Source organism: Neophocaena asiaeorientalis, unplaced genomic scaffold (genome assembly GCF_003031525.2).
Source record: "Neophocaena asiaeorientalis asiaeorientalis breed wild unplaced genomic scaffold, Neophocaena_asiaeorientalis_V1.1 scaffold145, whole genome shotgun sequence".
NCBI classification, from domain to species: domain Eukaryota; kingdom Metazoa; phylum Chordata; class Mammalia; order Artiodactyla; family Phocoenidae; genus Neophocaena; species Neophocaena asiaeorientalis.
Window position 1 is genome coordinate 1,861,623 of NW_020172629.1, and position 19,200 is coordinate 1,880,822.

General features: G+C 40.2%; 1 protein-coding gene across 1 annotated transcript in view; it reads left to right on the forward strand.

Moving 5' to 3' along the window:
• The window catches only part of DPP6 (dipeptidyl peptidase like 6), a 541,522-nt gene that overhangs the window by 158,291 nt on the left and 364,031 nt on the right, over positions 1 to 19,200 (forward strand). Inside the window, exon 3 of the mRNA XM_024739199.1 lies at positions 15,375 to 15,473. Coding sequence (XP_024594967.1) covers positions 15,375 to 15,473 — 99 coding nt within the window. The remainder of the gene's footprint in view (positions 1 to 15,374; positions 15,474 to 19,200) is intronic.

The window sequence follows — 19,200 nt, forward strand, 5'->3', positions numbered from 1 at the left end:
TAAGAAACCACCAAACTGTCTTCCAGAGTGGCTGCACCGTTTTGCGTTCCCACCAGCAGTGATAAGAGTTCCTGTTACTCCACATCCTTGCCAGCATTTGGTGTTGTCAGTGATTCAGATTTTCTAATTGGTCATTCTAATAGTTGTGAAGTGGTAACTCAGTGTTTTAAGTTTATCAGAAAAAAATTCTGGAACAAATAATTTAAAAACATTATATATATAAAATATATATATATTTGTATGTATAAATATGTATAATTTCTATATATATAAAACACTATATTGTTTGATGAATTTTCAAACTGAACAGACTACATAGCCTCCACCCAGATTAAAAAACCAGAATGTAGCCAGCATCCCAAAGCTGCCCCATATGCTTTCTCATCATTAGTCTCCCTAAGGGCAACCTAATTTCTAACATCATAAAATAATTTTGCATACTTTTATACTTCTTGCACTTACGTTATTAATGTAATCATGTAATATCTATTATTTTACAGCTGGTTCTTTTGTTCAATATAGTGTTTGTGAGATTCATTGTTATACTTTAAGTTGTATTTACGCCCAGTGTTTTAATCGGTGATGGATTGTCTTTTCATGAGGTCTCATATAATCCTTATGAAAATTACACAGTAGCTTAACAGTAATTTAATAACTTTTGTGTATATCATAACAAGTAATGAATATCTTACTGTTTCTTATTGTTTCTTGTAGAAATAGGTGGTTTGCCCATTTTTTCTAGGCATTTTCTCTCTGTTCTCCTTGCTACATTAAACTCATCCCCCAAATCCAGTCTTGTCATAGTCCATCTATTATCAGTGACCATGACCAGGTGTCCTGTCATGGGACACATAGGTTACTTGATGGGTCTCTAGTATTGTTCATTTGCACTTGGGCGTCTGTGGTTGCGTTTGTAGGTTCTTTTCACACCCACCTGCCAGCTGATGAATTGGGTGAGTCGTGTCTCTCTAGTCTTGAAATAGGTATTTGTTTTGCTACTCTTCTTACTGTTGTTTCTGATTAATGTGTCAATGCTAATTGAGACCAAGTGCTGTAAATGGGTGGTGCGGATAATATTTGTTATGACAATCCAGAATATGGGAGAGATCGGTGACAACAGGAAGCATTTGTGGAAGGTATTTTGGAGGATGCGGAATTTGAAAGACAGATCCGGTGTTAATGGAAGGAAAAGAAGGAGGGTCACCATGAGCCAGAATGAGCCTGGTGTGCTTGCTGAACAGGAGATGCCTGGCCTGCCACCACTGAGGGACGGGACGAGTGTCAGGAGTTAAGGCTGACCGGGAGAGTCTGGAAGGCCAGGCACTGAATTCGAGATTGTGCTCTTATGGCTCTGACTGTCTATAACAATTTATATGTTATAACTGCTTTTAGCATGTGTTAAACCCATGAGTGATCTTATCATTGGAAGGGGGAAAAGGGCATATATGTGCTCATAAATACGTGAATACGTTTCAGGAAGTTCGTGGACCTGGTCAGCCTATCTGTTAACCATCTTAGGGATCAGCTTGAGTGTTTTTCCAAAGCCCAGATGTTATGATGTATCCATTAGAGTACTTTCGTCCATAAGGAACAAAATACCTAACTAAAATACTTCAAACTGTAGGTGTTTGTCATGTTTCCCAAAACAAGAAGTCTGGACCCACTCAGTCCCAGGATGATTCAGTGGCTCAAAGACCATCTTTCTCTGCTGCCATCATCTTCATGTCAGCAAAGTAGCTGCAACGGTGCCACGCATCTCATCTTGCACCCTCACAGGAAAGAAGGGAAAATCAGAACTTGCCTCATGTATTTCTTTCTTTCCCCAAAACTAGCCAGGAGGCAGCTTATTCATATAACTATATTGCATGGCTACCCTTAGCTGAAAGGGTTGAGAGAACAAGTATTTCACAGGAGTCTGCCTCTGCTGAGTTGGCAGAGGGCCATGACTCCTGGGGAGGCAGTGTAGTATCTGCCACAATCAGTAAGACCCCTTGACTTATGAAATAGTGGAGGGACGAGGTCTACATTCCTTGAACTTGAACAGTGAGTTTGCACCATTCTTTAACTTGAAACAAATTTGAAAAGAGGGAGTTCTGACAGATTCTCCTAAAAGAAAGAACTACTTTACACTGCTACTAACCTTATAGTTAGTTGCAAACTTCCAAAGTCCTGAGAAGTGTGTCCCTAGGAGAATCTTAACAATCTCTCTTCTGACTTTTCATCATTTAGTTCTAGAAGGATTGTTAGGTGCATCTTGTTTATTTATTGAAACCTTACACTAAAGAGCCATTTATCAACAGGATGGCGATAGATGCTTACTATTCGTGCTTGCATGAAGACTCTAAATTAAGGCAAATGTGCCTACATATTTATTCATAAAGGGGTACTTTTCAAAGCGTTGCTACATTATGCATCCTATTTTAAAGGCATAGTTGCATATAAACTGTGAAAAGGAGTACATCTTATCCTGGCACTCTGGTTTTCTCTGGAGTCTATTGCTTGGTTTAGATGAGAGCCTGTTGGTAAATTTCAAATGAATTTTGGGATCCTTAGGGACCATGTGTTACAAGGGGCTGGCTGATCTAGTAGATGCTATTTTAGGGAAGACTCTGGCCAGTTAGGACCCAAAGGCAGCAATTCAGGTCTAAGCTGAGTTTCTGGGTCTAGGTCAGAACACAGAAATGGATGATATAATAAAGTCAGAGAAATAGAGAGAAGTTGTCCACAATGAACTAGGCAGCTCAGGGGACTGAAGAAGTTGAAGTTAAATCACCTGCCTGAGTGAGACAGAACTCTCACCTTAAACGCTGGTTCAACAACCATTTATCACTGAAGTAGAAACAACATGTATATGCACTTTCTCAGATTGCTATTGCATATTCCCCAAATCCCAGATTATTGCTAACTTAACTCTGTGCTTTTATGTGAGGTATTTAAAATCACCAGAAATTAGGTTAAATGATAATCTACAGAACGTCAGATTTAACCAGTCTTTTTTCTCCATCACTTTTCCCTCGTTCAGATTCTTTTTTTATGTCTTTTTTAAAAGTTCAGTAAGTGTGTGATTATTGCATTTTCAGAGGATGCCTTCTAAAGTGGTGGGTTAGTTGGAAACGGGACAAAAGGTGTTGAGGGATGTGGTAGGCAAAAAAAGAACCTGTCATCCCAGGGGTGGGTCCTCACAGATGTGGTCCCATTAAGCATCTTGAGATGTGGGGTTTTCTTGGATTATCCAGTGGGTCCTAAATGAAATTACATGCATCTCTGTAAGAAGGAGGCAGAGGGAGATGTGACAGAGAGGGAGGGGAGAGGCCACGTGACCAGGAGGCAGAGATTGGAGTGATACAGCCACAAGGCAAGGAGCACCCAGAGCCCCAGAAGCTGAAAGAGGCAAAGAAGGTATTCTCCCTTAAAGCTGAGTTTAGACTTCTGGCCTCCAGAACCATGAGAGAATAAACTTGTATTTTAAGTGACCAAATTTGTGGCAATGTGTTACAGCAGCCCCAGGAAACTGTACAAAGGGAAATAAATGCCTTCAGCAATTTCACAGTGGCCGCATCTTGAAGACAGGCATGAACGTGGACTCGTGGAGCGATCAGAACTAGAGAGACATGTGCTGGACACCTTGGGGACCATGGACAAGGTGATGGCCGTGTTCCGTGCCTCACCTCCCAGTTAGAACCCACGCCCGCGCCTCCCTCCTCCCTGGGGGAGTCCTCTCAGTTTCAAACTGTGATTCTTTAGCCTCTCTACCACCAGAAAAGGGACTGAAATACATTCACATTAAGGTGTATACTTGTGTTTTTAAAAATTTGAGAGGAAAAGACAGTATCTATCTCCCACGTTGACTTATTTCTTTTTATTATTTTACTTACAGGCACTAAGCAGATACAGACTCCACTTACAATTCATATAAACTTAACAGCAAGAGCCAAGTTAAATACAGATCAATCAACAAAGCTAATAAAATTCAAATTAAAAAGTGGACATTTTGTATGACAAATGATAATGGTTCTCGAAACTAAATCATCCGTTAAATGTGTATAGGATATTTGCTATTGTGACACCGATATTTTGAGATGGACATGCCTGCTCTTGCAGGCACCAGGTAAAGAGTTGCCCCGCCCACTTCTCTGTTGGGATCTGCACACCTTGTTCACGTAGCACACTGTGCTTGGGGAAGACTAAGTTAGCTGACCTTGGCATTGGTGCATCGTGAAGACACATACCTAGACAATAAATTTGGGTGTGAGTGTATATGCTTATGATCAGAATATAACTTTATACATATTTATTGCCCAAATAATATATTTGGGTGTGAGTGTATGCTTATGATCAGAATACAACTTTATAAATATTTATTGCCCCAATGATATAGATAAACTAAAGAATAAACAGTGAAAAAGATACTAACAATCTAAATTAAATTATAGTAATAGTTTTCTCATATTATCCGTTCTACAGCCAGTCCCTAGATATCATTACTTTTGACCATTTCTGAGTTTGGTTCTTCTGGCATTTATTCCTGTCATCCTTAATGCTATGCTCGTATATCAGTATTCACAGAGTACTTCCCATCAAAGTAGAACATTTAGTTCACTTACATTTCCTCCCACTTCCTTTTCTTCACTCTGGGTTGTAGAACCTATCAGGTTATTTTTCGTTCCTCTGGAGATCTCTTTCATAAGTTCACGTGAGACTTTCTTTAAACTTACATTTCTTGTTCTGCTGATCTTGAATGGAGCCTCCTGGCTTCTCACTAGACAAGAGGGAGAAGCTGGTGCCTACGCGTCTTCTCCTGTATCCCAACACGGTGGCTACAGCTCTTTCTCTCAGCTCTGGGTGACATTTACAACTTTCCACTTAATAAAATCTCCCCCGAAACAATCAGTTGATTTTAAAATGGAAAATTCTAACACAACGTTGTAAATCAACTATCCTTCAACTAAACAAAAACAAAAACAAACAAACAAACAAAAAACCACAGATCTTTAAAACAAATGCAAAAACATTTTGCTTTTTTTTTTTTTTTTTTGCGGCACACAGGCCTCTCACTGTTGTGGCCTCTCCCGTTGCGGAGCACAGGTTCCGGATGCACAGGCTCAGTGGCCATGGCTCACGGGCCCAGCTGCTCCCCGGCACGTGGGATCTTCCCGGACCGGGGCATGAAACCCGTGTCCCCTGCATCGGCAGGCGGACTCTCAACCACTGCGCCACCAGGGAAGCCCAGCATTTTGCTTTTACATTGAAAAAAAAAATGAAATTTATCTAAGTATCAAGAATAGATTACAGCTTTACCATTTACTACAAAGCCTATGGATAATCACCTAAGGAACCTATAAAAAATAAAAACGAGAAGTTATTCCAAATAAATAGGAAAATTTATTTAAAACATTCACAATTTTTTGCTTAGACATATATTTCTCTTGTAAAACCTGACAATGCAGATAAAACCATAGGGAGAGAGAAATTGTAGTTCTATATCACTAAACAGTTTGTCTGGAGGCCTTCAGGTCAAATAGACTCTTGTTTCTTAAAATCCATCAATAGCTGCAACTAGTTTATTCTTATTTGGACCTTGCCTTTCTTAAACAAACCTGTTTTCTTAGCAATTCTAATGGATTGTTTCTACTTGAAATGAAGTAAAACTATCTTTATTGCAGACAAAATGAACACCCATATAGATAATGCTAATAAAATGTGTAAGTAGGTTTGGAAAGGTTACCGAATACAGGTCTATATTCAAATATTAATTGTGTTTCCGTGTACTAACAACAAATGTTTGCAAATTGAAATTTTGAAAATACCAGTTGTATTATTCTGCTTGGGCTGGCATAACAAAGCCACAGACTGCATTCAAACAACAGAAATTTATTTTCTCACAGTTCTCGAGTCTTTAAGCTCAAGGTTAAGGGCTAGCAGGGTTGGTTCCTAGTGAGACCTCTCTTCCTCTCTGGCAGATGGCATCTTGTCACTGTGTCTCCATTGCTTTTTCTCTGCCTGAATGCACAGAGAGAGAGAGAGAGAAAGAAAGAGAGAGCTCCGTCTCTATTCTTCTCTTTTTACAAGGATATCAGTCCTGTTGGATTAGGGCCCCACCTTTATGATCTCATTTAACTGCAACCTCTAAGGTTCTGTCTCCAAGTACAGTCACATTGGGATTTAAGGCTTCAACATATGAACTGGGGAGAGAGGAAACAATTCAGTCCATAACACCAGTACATAAGAACAACTTTGCTTGGCATTACCTTGTCTACACAGTCTGACCTCAAAGATTTACATCCATCCCACATACAAAGTACATTCACTCCATCCTAAGGCCCCCAGAAGCCTCAAACTATTACAGCATCGGTTCAAAGCCCAAAATCTCATCAGCTCAGCAGTTCCAAATATCACCATGTAAATCATCTAGATGAGTTATGGGTAAGACTGGGTGTGCTCCATCCTGGGGCAAAATTCATCACTATCGTGAATCTGTGAAACGAAAGAAATAAGTGTCTTCTTCTGAATACAGTGGTGAGACAGGCATAGGATAACAGTTATAGGCATTTCTGTTCAAAAAAGGGGAAAATTGAAGGGAAAAAAGGGGTAACCAGTTCCAAACCATTTCTAAATCCAATTGGGCAAACTCCTTTAGTTTTAAAGGCCTGGGAATAATGCTCTGAGGCTTTCAGCTCTGCCCTCTGGAGATCATTCTTCTTCTTCATGAAAGGTAGCATGAGTTTGTAGCTGAGTAATTTTATCAGCACGTTTCCCGTCTGAGGATTTTGGAAGTCTGACACCCTTCTTTTATTTCATAGTCTCTCTGTCCTTTTCAGTCCGAGCTGGCAATGCTACTGCAGGTATAGAATTCTTAAGAACCTGTGGGTCTCCTATGTATGTCATGGGGATCCATTCCATTAGACAAGACTCCTCCACAGGATTTTCCTAGATACTCCCTTCTCTATGTCTGGCTTCTGCTGAGATGGCTGAGGAGATCTATGAGTTACACACTTAGGTTTCAAAGAGCTTTTCGTGTGTCTGCATACCCTGAGCTTTTGATCTTTCAGACATATTGGCAAAAGTTTGTTGTGCCACATCTACTGCTTTTCCTCTCCTAGTAGTGAATTTCTCAACTTTTGCATCTTTTACAATCTGGATAAGGGGAGACAAAGAAGATAGAGAAATAGCCAATAAGCACATGAAAAGATGCTCAACGCCATTAGCTTTGGAGTATTATTCATCCATAAAAAGGAGTAAAGTGCTGATACATATTATTACGTACTATTACATGGATGAAACTTGAAAATATTATGATAAGTGAAATATGCCAATCACAAAAGATCAAGATATTGTACAATCCTATGTGAGTTACCCATACTAGCCAAATGTATAGATACAGAAAATAAATTTTTCATTGCTTAGGCCTGGGAAGAAAGGGGTGGGAATGGAGAGTGACTGCTAATGATTATGGAGTCTTCGGAAGGGGGAATACTGAAAACATTCTAGACTTAGATCACAGTGGTAGTTGCACAAGTCTATTGAACATACTGAAACCGTTGAGTTGTACACTTCTGATGGGTGAATTATATAGTGTGTAAATTTTATCTTAATAAAAATGTCCAAAAAAGGAGAAGATTAGGTAAACATATCAACCTTTGTGCATTTTATTATGTGAAGTCCAATGGTTATAGCTCACTAAAGGAAACAGGCAGATAAATGTATTTTAAGGTTTTAATCTATTTCCTAGATCTAAAAGAATAAGGTAAGGGCATAAAGAAGAGATGAATATCTTTGATGTTTTTGCTTGAGAAGCTTAAAAAGAAGCACGACATCTAGAACTTCTTAATTTATAGGGTGTGTTGAATAATGCTGATAACTTGGTTTCTAGCATTTGAGTAAAATGTACAATATGACTAATTTCGGTATTATGCTATGAGCTTCCTTAGATGCTTCAGAAGGTATGTGAACTTGTAAGAAAAAGCCTTTAAGATAGATCAATATCTGTGGGACTCTTTGTAGATATAAATTTGAGTTATAACCATAAATAATATATTTCAGTAATGAAAAGACTTTATTACAAAAAATAAGCAAAAAGTGAAAGCAAAGATGTAGATTTTAAAAATGCTCATTTAACAGAAATTAGCTGAACGTGTGTATGTGCCAGGCTCCTTACAGGGATGAGGAAGACACAATTTTTGTCTTAAAAAGAAAAGGGGAACAATCAAGCTAGTATAGAAAGTAGACTTGAAAGGAAATAATCAGTTCCATGCTGACTCCTGGGAGCAGAAGGGAAAGCACGATCAACTTCGTCTGGATGAGTCAAAGAGAAGTACCTCCTAAAAGCAGCCTTGACTGTGGGTTTTCTTGTAGCTCCTCCACCGTCACTCCTGACAATGTGGTTTAATGTAATTCTTTTTTTTTAATTTTATTGATGCCCAGTTGACTTACAGTGTTGTGTTAATTTCTGCTGTACAGCAACGTGACTCAATTTACATATATATACATTCTTTTTCATTTTCTTTTCCATTATGGTTTATCACAGGATATTGAATATATCGATAGTTCCCTGTGCTATACAGTAGCACCTTGTTGTTTATCCGTTCTGTATATAATAGTTTGCATCTGCTAATCCAAAACTCCCAATCCATCCCTCCCTCACTCCCTTCCCCCGTGGCAACCACAAGTCTGTTCTCTATGTTTGTGAGTCTGTTTCTGTTTTGTAAATAAGTATTTGTATCATTCTTTTTAGATTCCACATATAAGTGATATCATACGGTATTTTTCTTTCTCTGTCTGACTTACTTTACTCAATATGATAATCTCTAGTCCCATCCGTGTTGCTGCAAATGGTATTATTTCATTTCTTTTCATGGCTGGGTAGTACTCCACTGTATATATGTATACCACGTCTTTATCCATTCATCTGTCGGTGGACATTTACGTTGTTTCCATGTCTCGGCTGTTGTACAGAGTGCAGCAATGAACGTTGACGTGCATCTGTTTTTACAGATTAGAGTTTTATCTGGGCGTATGTCCAGGAGTGGGATTGCTGGATCAGATGGCAGCTCTCTTTTTAATACAGTTCTTAACCCAACCATAGGTACTTAGTTTCTTACATTCGGGAGTGGACTTTTCCAGAGAGATTTCTCCAGAGAATTGTATTTTGCTGTAATTTGGAGTAAATCTCACTATTTGTAAAGGGAGAGAGTGCTCCCTTGACTCAGTGGCTGCTGCTTCCTACTGTCTCTAGGATTTCTGTCTGTGTATGAGATGTTTCCTTCTCAGTCCTGGCCTAAGGATTCACGTGGTAAATGATCTGGACAGGTTAACTCAGGATTAGGTGAAAAATTCCCAAATTCGTATCATGATTTGTAGGCATGTTACCTGGTTTAAATGTCATTGTTCCTAAGCTGTTGGTAGTGTAGCGTAACTAAATTTATTCTTTCATTGTGATAAGAATCTACCTACCAAGGAAATATGAGTAGTATCTATAGCAGACATTATTATTGACTGAACTTCTTTTATTTAAGAAAGAAAGAAAGAAAAAGAAATCTAACTGGAAGTATTGGGCCCAGCCTCTAACCATATCTGACATAGTGCACTCATTCAGCTCACATGCGGCAGAGTGAAGGGAAATGTTTCCTGTGTTTTCACTGAGCGTTTTCCTCTTAATGCGCATCTCTCTGTGTTAGGATAGTCGTCAGTGGAACAGGCTGCAGTGATTTGCTTTTCAGCAAATGCTTTGTCATTGGAACTTGTGAACTAACAGTGCAAACACTGAAAAATGAAAAATCGATTTCCACATGTTCTTCTGTAGGTGTTTGTATGGAAACATACAAATATTATCAACTTGTATAGAAATAACATGCAAGTTTCCCAGTGACTTATTCTAAATGTAAGAGTAGTTTTACTCTGAGTCTCAGGTTGGGGTCTGTCTCTCTGTGGAGCTACTTCTGACGCACCCACACTGTCCTTGTCCCCTTCGAGTTTTGAAAGCACTTAGTACAGCCAAACTACTCGTAGCAGGGTGACCACTTGCTATGTGCCAGTCATTACATTGATAGTATGAGTTCCTTGTTAATCTGCTTTGGTGGCTAAGTTTTTTCTAATTAAGGAAATGTATGCCTTAAAATGTTTTTTTCCAACCTTTTCTTTATTTACAGAAAACTTTTTTACCTGGAGACATAGTGTTTTATCAGGATCATCATTAACATTACCTGCATTTTGTGATTTTATTAGCATCCCAGTTCTGGAATAGGTTGTGAACAAGCCAGATTCTGTGAATAATGTCAGTATTTAAGTTCTGCAAATGTGGTTAATGTTAGCTTTACTGCCTTACCATGAATCTTTGGAGAAGCCACTCAGCCTCTCAGGAGCTCAGGTTTACCTTCCATAAAATGGTGTTCCTTCGTCCTCCTTCTTGTAGGATCGAGAGGTAATAACTCTCAGAATCCTCCAAAGGCTGCAGAACATTTTAGAGTTGTCAGTTATTCCAATTTCTAACAAAAGCAGAGTTTACAAGAGACTTCTGACTAATCTGGGTAGGTTTTCTCTGTTATCACATTGGGTTTGTCAGTAGCTAACCCCCCACCACCACTAGCAGTGATTGAAAACACCTGGGAGGATTATGCGTCAGATTAACCTGCTTTAGGGTCAAAGGATTTGTTTCTAATATTAAAAATCTCTGGAGAAGAGGTTCCAGAATGTTGTCCAATAATTGTACTATTTAGCTATTTAACAAGCATCAGGAATGGAAAGGAGCCTTGCATTATATACTGACCTACACAAAGAACAACTACATCACTACAGATTATAACAGACCTTTGCATGCCAGTGAGCTAACCAAGGTGCCAAGTTAATTACAAGTGCCGTGTGGTTATCTGACTACAGGACTGAAGGAAACTTCACTTTTCAATCATCCCCAAATTTTCTTCAGGATAAAGTCCAAACTCTAAGAGCCACTGGCCACTTCTTATATCTCCATGTGTATATTGATTTTCATTTAAAGGTGACAGGTTGAGCACAGAAGTTTTTCCTTTTCATTTCAAGCATTTAGAAATGAGAGAAGATATATAGCAAAAACATAGCTGCAGTCAAAAACCAGAAAGGGAGTTCTTCCTATACCTAGAATAGAAAAGTATTCTTAGAAGAAGGACCAGGTAAAAACCTACAGCAGCAAGTAAGGCCAAATCCCTGCTGCGCTAAAGGAACAGAGGCTGAAGTCAGGCCCAACAGTAGGGGATAGGAGACTGGTGTCTATGGAGGCCAGAGGCTGGACAAGTGGCCCCTGCCTTAAAATGGCATTTATTTTCAGAGGTTCTTGAATCTCTGAAAGGGCTCCAGCCCAAATGGCCACACAGGCCTGGTGAGAGCCATTACCCGGATGGACCCTCTGACTGCCCAGGACATTCTTGTGACCACACCACCAGGACACTTGCAGGAGAGAACCTCACAACTAAGATCAAAGGACCCACAGAAACCATCCCCTAAAAGCAGCACACCAGCTTAACACATATAAGAACTTAACTCCAAAGAAATATAAATCAGCTAGGGAAAACAGAAAATGACACTTTAGGGTTTTTTTTTTTTTTAATGATCGATGTGATAAAAGAGCTTGCAACTGTAAGAGTCGATGATCTTGAGAAAGAGCTAATTAGGAATATTAGAAATTAAAATATAATTATTTAAAACTCAGTAGTGAAATGAAACAGACACACTAGAGAAAAAATAAAGTGGAAAATGGAGCTGAAGAAAACATGCAAGTAGATAAAGTGGAAGACGGAGCTGAAGAAATCATGCTAATTCATAAAGTGGAAGATGGAGCTGAAGAAATCAAGCAAATGCTCCCAAAGACATAAAAATGCCAAAGACGTGAAAGAAAAAGCTAGGAGTGTGGAGGCTGGACCTAAAAGCTCCTGTGCAGGTCCAGTGGGGTCTGGAAGGATGGAGCGGTAATGTTGACTGAGACAGTTACCGGTAATATTCCTGATCCAGAGAAAGTAGTTCTTAGACTGAAAATACTACTGACTGGGAAGCAGGTTGTTTAAAGAAGATCCACAAGCAGACACTTTCTAATGGAATTTCAGAATATCAGATATAATGAGAGAATCTACCTTTATCTCGAGACATTTTCAACTCGCACTTTCTACTGTGCCAATGTCGACATGCTCACAATTTCCTGAAAATACTGCATTCACCAATGCCTTCATGCCCTTGCAATCCTCCTAGCTTCAATGTTTTTCTTTTATCTCTTTTATCTTGGCTAGGGGGTTCTTTTCTCAAAGAATTCTTTCTGGAATTCCCCCTACTTTTTATTCTGCAGTCTCCTTAAATATTAGCACGCCGGGTCCTGATGCCCTCAGCCCTGTCACTGCTACAGTGTGGTCATTCTTTCAGCCTTGGTTCCATTGCTCTGTGAGATTCTTAAGGTCAGCTTATAAGGTGTTTCATTTGTGATTCTTCAGGGCTCAGCATGACTCCTGAACATGGCAGTCACTCGTGCTTGTCATCACCTCAAAGGGTTTTTGGAATTCATCAGGCTGTAAGTCAGTAACTCAGATAGCACTTGGCCATGTGAGCAAGCCATCAAGGTCCAGAGAGGCCAGTGGTGATGGTTTTGAGGAGGCAGAGCTGATATTGACACAATCAAGTGTCCTGGCGTGGGCGGAGCAGTTTGTATAGTGTATATCATAATGCCGCCATTACAAGCTGTCCCTACTTAAGCTGTGTAAGATTTTAAAGTATGTTTTAAAAACAGAGGAAGTAATAGTTTTTTTAAAAATAAAACACATTTTTGGACTTCCCTGGTGGCGCAGTGGTTAAGAAGCCACGCTTCCAATGCAGGGGACACGGATTCGATCCCTGGTCAGGGGTCTTCCATGTGCCACGCGGCGCAGCCAAAAAAAACCCAAATATATATATTTCTGGATGAATTCCTAGTCATTTGTGAAAAGAAAATTTTTTATAAAGTGAATAAATTGGCTTTTCATAGTTTACCCAAAGTTTGTTGAAATGACAGTCTCTCATTCTTTTCTTATTAGACATGTGGATAACCAAAATGTGGAGCTAGAATCATCCCTGAATAATGGTGTTTACTTAGATACAATTTAAGTTTTAATATGATTATTTTCTGACCATATACTTGAGTGTCACTGAAATTTTTATTCTTTGTTCTTTTTAAATTTTATTTATTGTATTTTAATTGAAATATATTTGACATATAACATTGTGTAAGTTTAAGTGTACAACGTGTTGATTTATATATTATAATATGAGTGCCTTCGTAGGGTTAGCTAGCACCCTCTATAAGGTCACATAATTATCTTTTCTTTGGTAGGAATAATTAAGATCTAGTCTCTTAGCAAGTTTGATGTTTATAATATAGTATTGTTGTCTGTAATCACTGCACTGTGCACTTACTTATTGACTAGTTGCAAGTATACTTCTTAATTACTAGACCACGGTATAAATTTTATTAGACCGTTGTCTAGTAATCTTTAAAATTTTCATTTATTGTCTGCCTTCCATACTGAAATGCATTGTGTTTGAAGCGGTGTGTCTTTTTTCGGGGCTGCTTCAATTGCAGATAGGAAGGTCCTAGAGGAAAGAATTTGGTTTGGTTTTAACATGTTTTGATCAGCCCCGGGAGAGCTCCACATATAATCAGGTCTAACAAGAAGGCCACCTTGAACCTTATCATTCTGTAAATTTCGAAAGACTTTTACACACATTAATCCTACTTGATATGCAAGAAATCAGTGTGCAACGTTTCTGAGAATTTCAGTAATCTATCACATCCAGGGAGGCCAAAAGAAAGAAACCATAGGAGATGGAACAAAATCTACATGCTAGAACCCTAGAGGAAGCTTTGGAGATTTCATTCAGAGATTCTATATTCTTATTTCATTATGTACTGTAACAAAAATTCTTTTTGTTTTCCCAACCTGCCACAGATTTTGAAACAGAAAGTTGAAAGAGGCAAAGGGTACTGTTGAGGGTAAGCATTGTGACAGCCCAAGAAGTGAAGGTGGCTCAACAGCCAGAAATTGAGGCGAGAAACAGATGTAACAACCAAACATCCAAATGTAAAAGCATACTGATCTGAAACCACCTCACGTAGGAGGCACACAGACCTCCACACCTTGATTAGCACTGAGGATGCCCCACACAGCAGCCCAACACAGAACGGGAGAAAGGAGGACCTGAATCTTCAGGAAGAGTACCACAGCTGGCATCTTCTATTTAAGAGGGCGGGATCATAAATAAACGTTCTAGTAAATGATGTACGTCAGAAATGGTTAAGATAAGGAGTTTCTTCTTATTATAAAGGAAATGAAGGTGGTTTGGTGTCCTGTTCTGTGGGTTTAATCTGCTTAGTCTCACAGGTCAGATGCCCAGACAGCCCTTTGTCTTTTCAAAGTAGATGAATGGATTTTTGTGCCACTGGAGAGAACGTCTTCTGAGGCAGATCTAAAACCCCAGACACTTCAACCTCAGGAAACAGGATAAAAGCTGCCAGGTTCCTAAAGTCTCCCCGCTGGGCCCCTTAGCTAAACATTGCCTCTTGGGATGGATGTTCAAGTCTTATCCCAGGTGCTTACTCCCAAGCATGGTGATCCAGGTAAGGGAGGGCAAAATCTATTAGTTTGCAGACAGAATTTGGGGCGTGATTCTATTTGAAGAACTAATCCCCAACCTAAAGGCAGCCAGGAACAAGTGAGGCACATGGAGAATAAATACCTAAGGAATGTGTTAGTTGTCTTTGAATTTTCAGCATCCAACATGTTATCTGCAGTTGGCGTTATAAATGCTTAATGACTGACTGGTTACATAACAAGTTGAGATCCTTTCCTTTCTTGACTATTCCCGCCTTATTGCTCATCAGTCAGCTTTGAAACAACTATTTACCTTCATATCTAAGAAATATGATCATTCATGTTTTGCAGGCAGAGGGGGCATAATGATGCCATTTTACTGAACCGTGATTCCCCTTACCATAGGTTTTTTTTTTTTTGGCGGTACGCGGGCCTCTCACTGCTGTGGCCTCTCCCGTTGCGGAGCACAGGCTCCGGACACGCAGGCCCAGCAGCCATGGCTCACGGGCCCAGCCGCTCTGCGGCATGTGGGATCCTCCCGGACCGGGGCACAAACCCGTGTCCCCTTCATCGGCAGGCGGACTCTCAACCACTGTGCCACCAGGGAAGCCCCCTTACCATAGTTTTTGATAGCTTAGCTAAAAACAGAAAACATTCTTTTGTTCAGCACTTACTTATAGAAATTATGTCTTACCATATATATTATTTCTGAATGGCAATCAGAATGTTTTATACTCCTCTTTTTTTTTTTTTTACCAAAAAACAAAAATTTTGACCATTTGCTTCGTTCTTTTCTAGCGGAAGATAACAGTCTGTCTCAAAAGAAGAAGGTGACTGTGGAAGATCTCTTCAGTGAAGATTTCAAAATTCATGATCCCGAGGCTAAGTGGATAAGTGGTGAGTCCTGAGTACATGTGAGAAAGCACTTTCCCACTCCCTGCCACTTTTTGAGAGTTTGGGTGTCGTAGTTTGCCTTTCGCCTTCTCTCTCTGGCTGTAGAAGTGGATCCTCAGAGCTCTTGCTGTGAGCACCATCTTATTATCAGTCTAAGAAAATGCACATCTGGTAAAATCAGGCTGCTTCTTCATGGGAAATGGGTCCTCCGTGTCGCCTCCCTGAATCATAATTTCTCAGATGGAGATGTGAGGTGTTGCTAAGCAACAAGACGGGGAGAGACACAGCTGAACCTTCCTCCTTTCTCCATGTTCTTTATTCCCTTTTGTACTCCTCTTGCTTTCACTCCAACTAGATACAAGGGCCAAAAGGAACTAAAAGGTTTCTTCTAGAATGCTGTCTAATGAAGGAAACAGCGGAGCCTCGTGCATCGATGCAGATAAATTAATTGTCGTCTTGAACTTTAATCTGGATGAAATCTTCTTTGGGCTGATTTTTTTAAACAATAAAGCAAAATAGGACTGGTGGAAAAAGGCAGTATGTTTAAAAGGCATGTTTTGGTTCAAAACAGTCCATTTCCTGTAGTTGGGTCTGAAACAGTTTTCAGGGTGCAGTCCTGGGAGGAAAGATGTAAATGACTGCTCCCCATCTTCTGCAGGCTTTGCTGCATCCCTCTCGTGTAGTCTGGTCCTAGAACCTCTGCTGCTATCTCCATGGATATTGTTTGCATTTAGTCTTAGCCTCAGTGGGATGCACTTGAAAATTAATCCTCAGGTCAAAGAACCTTTGTAGTGGAATGCTAGAGATCTAGTTCACATCTTGGCTTCTATAGTAAATGAGGCCCAGAGAGGTTAAGTGAATTTTCTGAGGTCACAGAGCTAGTTAGTGACACAGCTGTGGCTGGAAGCCTGTCTCCTCACTTCCCCTTTTGTGCTCTTTCCACTACTGTTTTGTTGAGTGACACCGTGTGATTACGTTTTCTTGCTGTCAGACTCCTCTGAAATGCTTCTTATGCTTCACAAACTCTTGAAAATCAACCAGCATTGACTTTTTGCCTTTAGTCTCCCACTAGGACAGTAGCTTCTCCTTTGTCCTTCACTATGGCTTAGGTATTAATTTCTGATCCTTAGATTCACTTATTTAAAAATTAAAGAAGTAGCTGAATCTCAGAGGGAATGTATTTTATAAGATGGAATTGGGGAGAAATGAGAGCAGCATATTGTGAATGCCAGTGGGGGGCACATGGAAATCCAAAGCATAGATTGAGCCAAGGTCTTTGTTATTTGACTGAGGAAGTAATTTTACCTTTGGTATTGAGGGGGACTCAGCCTCTGCTTCCTGGTTGCATTTACCCATATTGCGGAGAAAGGAGGTAAGCATGGATCGTGCGCTGGGTCTGACCTTGGGGATAAAAGGTGATCGCTCTCTTCTTAAGGAGAACAGAGTCATTCTGGGCACAAAACGGGGAGGAGCAAAGGCAGCCGGGAGCGAGGTGCAGGAAGCGTGTGACGCCCTCATTGTCCTGAGAAGGGGTTTCAACGAAGGTGCATAAACTTGGTCTCAAAGGTATAGGGTTCAGAGCAGGTCAGAGGGGGCCCTGCAAAGACTCCATGAGGTGCTAAAATAATACAGGGAGATCTTTATATTAGGGTGCCCATGGCCTCAGACTTGGCCTAAACCAGCTTTCCCTGTGCAAAAAATGTAAAAAGTGTAAAAGCAGAGATCTGGAGGCCCAGGGGCACCTAAGTTTCTGCAGGAACCCGTGTTGATTACTGTTGAAAGGTGTTTTTGTATCTCATGAGCTAATCTATACTGCAGATGCATAGAGCTGGCTTTCTGGCCAGAGGAAGCCAGCCAAGATTTTGTTATAGCCACAGAGTTGGGCGTTAATACACGCAGTTGAGAAGTGGCCTTGTACCCAGCAGAAAATGCCCAGCCTCTCCGTTTCAGCAGGTTAAGTCTATTCATAAGACCACCTGTGTTTCAAATACACGTGACTTTGGTATGCAGGAGCTTTCTTAAGTGAATTCTTCCTTTGTAAATGTAAGCACAGTGTGAACTTTTATTGCAAATTAGCCAGGTGGTCAGGTCTCCCCAGAGACCAGGCACTGTCAGGAGTGTGAGGGACCATAACTGTTTCCCCTGCCCTTTTAGCTGCCCCCCTCCAACTTTTCTTTCACTTATTCCTCTTCCTGATCAGTCCCTTGCTTCCTGCTCCCTGAAGATGTAATAGCTTAAAGTGGATGAAATAACTGTGGTGATTAACTGTGCCTTCATAATGGATTTTTACAAATACCACAAAGAATTCATTCACTTTTTACATTACAAGTCTAAATGTGAAGATCCACAGAAAGACTACTATACATTCATAGGATTATCAAATGTTGTGGAGCTGAGATGAGCTTTAGAAATTATCAGAACATTAATTCATTCAATTAGTGATTATTGAGTGTCTACAATGTAGCAGGCAGATTGCCCATGGACCCCCAAAATGCAAGCATTTTTTTTGCCTCTGGAACTGTTTCCCTGTGGTAGACTTGGAGTCACCACACACCACCACCACCACCATCTACCACCATCATCACTCATCACTACGGCAACCTCATTCTTCTCCTCTTCTTCCTCCTCTGTCTGTGCCTCCTCCCCTTCTTCCTTACTGTCACTATCACCACCACCACCATCATCATCACATCATCACCACCATCATCACCATCACCACCATCATCACCACCATCATCATCACCACCATCATCATCACCATCAACTACTGAGGGGTTCCCACATCTTAAGCTCTCTACTAAGTGCTTTGCACACATTAAATCATTTAATTCTCACAACTACCATTATTCACATTTTATGGTTGAGGAAACTGAGCCAAGGGTGTTTAAATGACTTGATCAACATCACACAGTTAATAAGTAACAAAATTCAGACTTGAACCTAGGTCTCTCTGGTTTCTGTGAACGGCTACATTGTATAGAATCGAAGCCCCCTGTCTCCAGCCAATTTCTCTCACAACCTCGCGGGTTACATTGTGTGTTTTAAGCAAGGCTGTAGGTTGTATTTCAGAATTGTTGCCATTCCTTAAATTTTCTATTCTAGTATCCCTTACTCTCATGGTGCCTATGTTGAACTAACAAAATATCCAAGTGATCAAGAAAAATGGGGTAATTCCCCACAGAGAAAGAGACTTGGCTCTTTTAGTGCACATTAACCACTAAAGTTAACAAATGTTTCTTGGGTTTAATATTGGAGTTAATAGTCTAGAACTAAGATGCTTTATTTATCAGGAGAAAGTGGATTGGGTTGGAGTTAAATTTCTCCTCACCCATTTTTACTAGAGACGATTTTTTGATCTACCTTTTCTGAAAATGATTGGTTTAACAGTCTTCAAATTCTCTAACGTCCGAAAGCTCTTGTAGACTTCCCTCACATATTTGTTGCAACCCCTGGGTCAAGTCAGATGAGGTGTGTAGAGCAGTAGAACTGACAACATCTGAACTCACTCGGAGCTCACTCTGAACTCCCTCCTACAAAGGAAGAGGCATACACTTCCTGAAATTGCCCAGGGTGTAGTCTCGCCACATATTTGCTTAGTTGAGTAAATTCTTCTGTCTTTTATAAGTGACCACATTGGACTTCTCAACCTTTTGGATCCTTTAATGTGCTGTGCTGGGATTCTGTGATATGAGGTAGCCGCTGTGATGAGGTCTTCTGGTTACTCCAGACA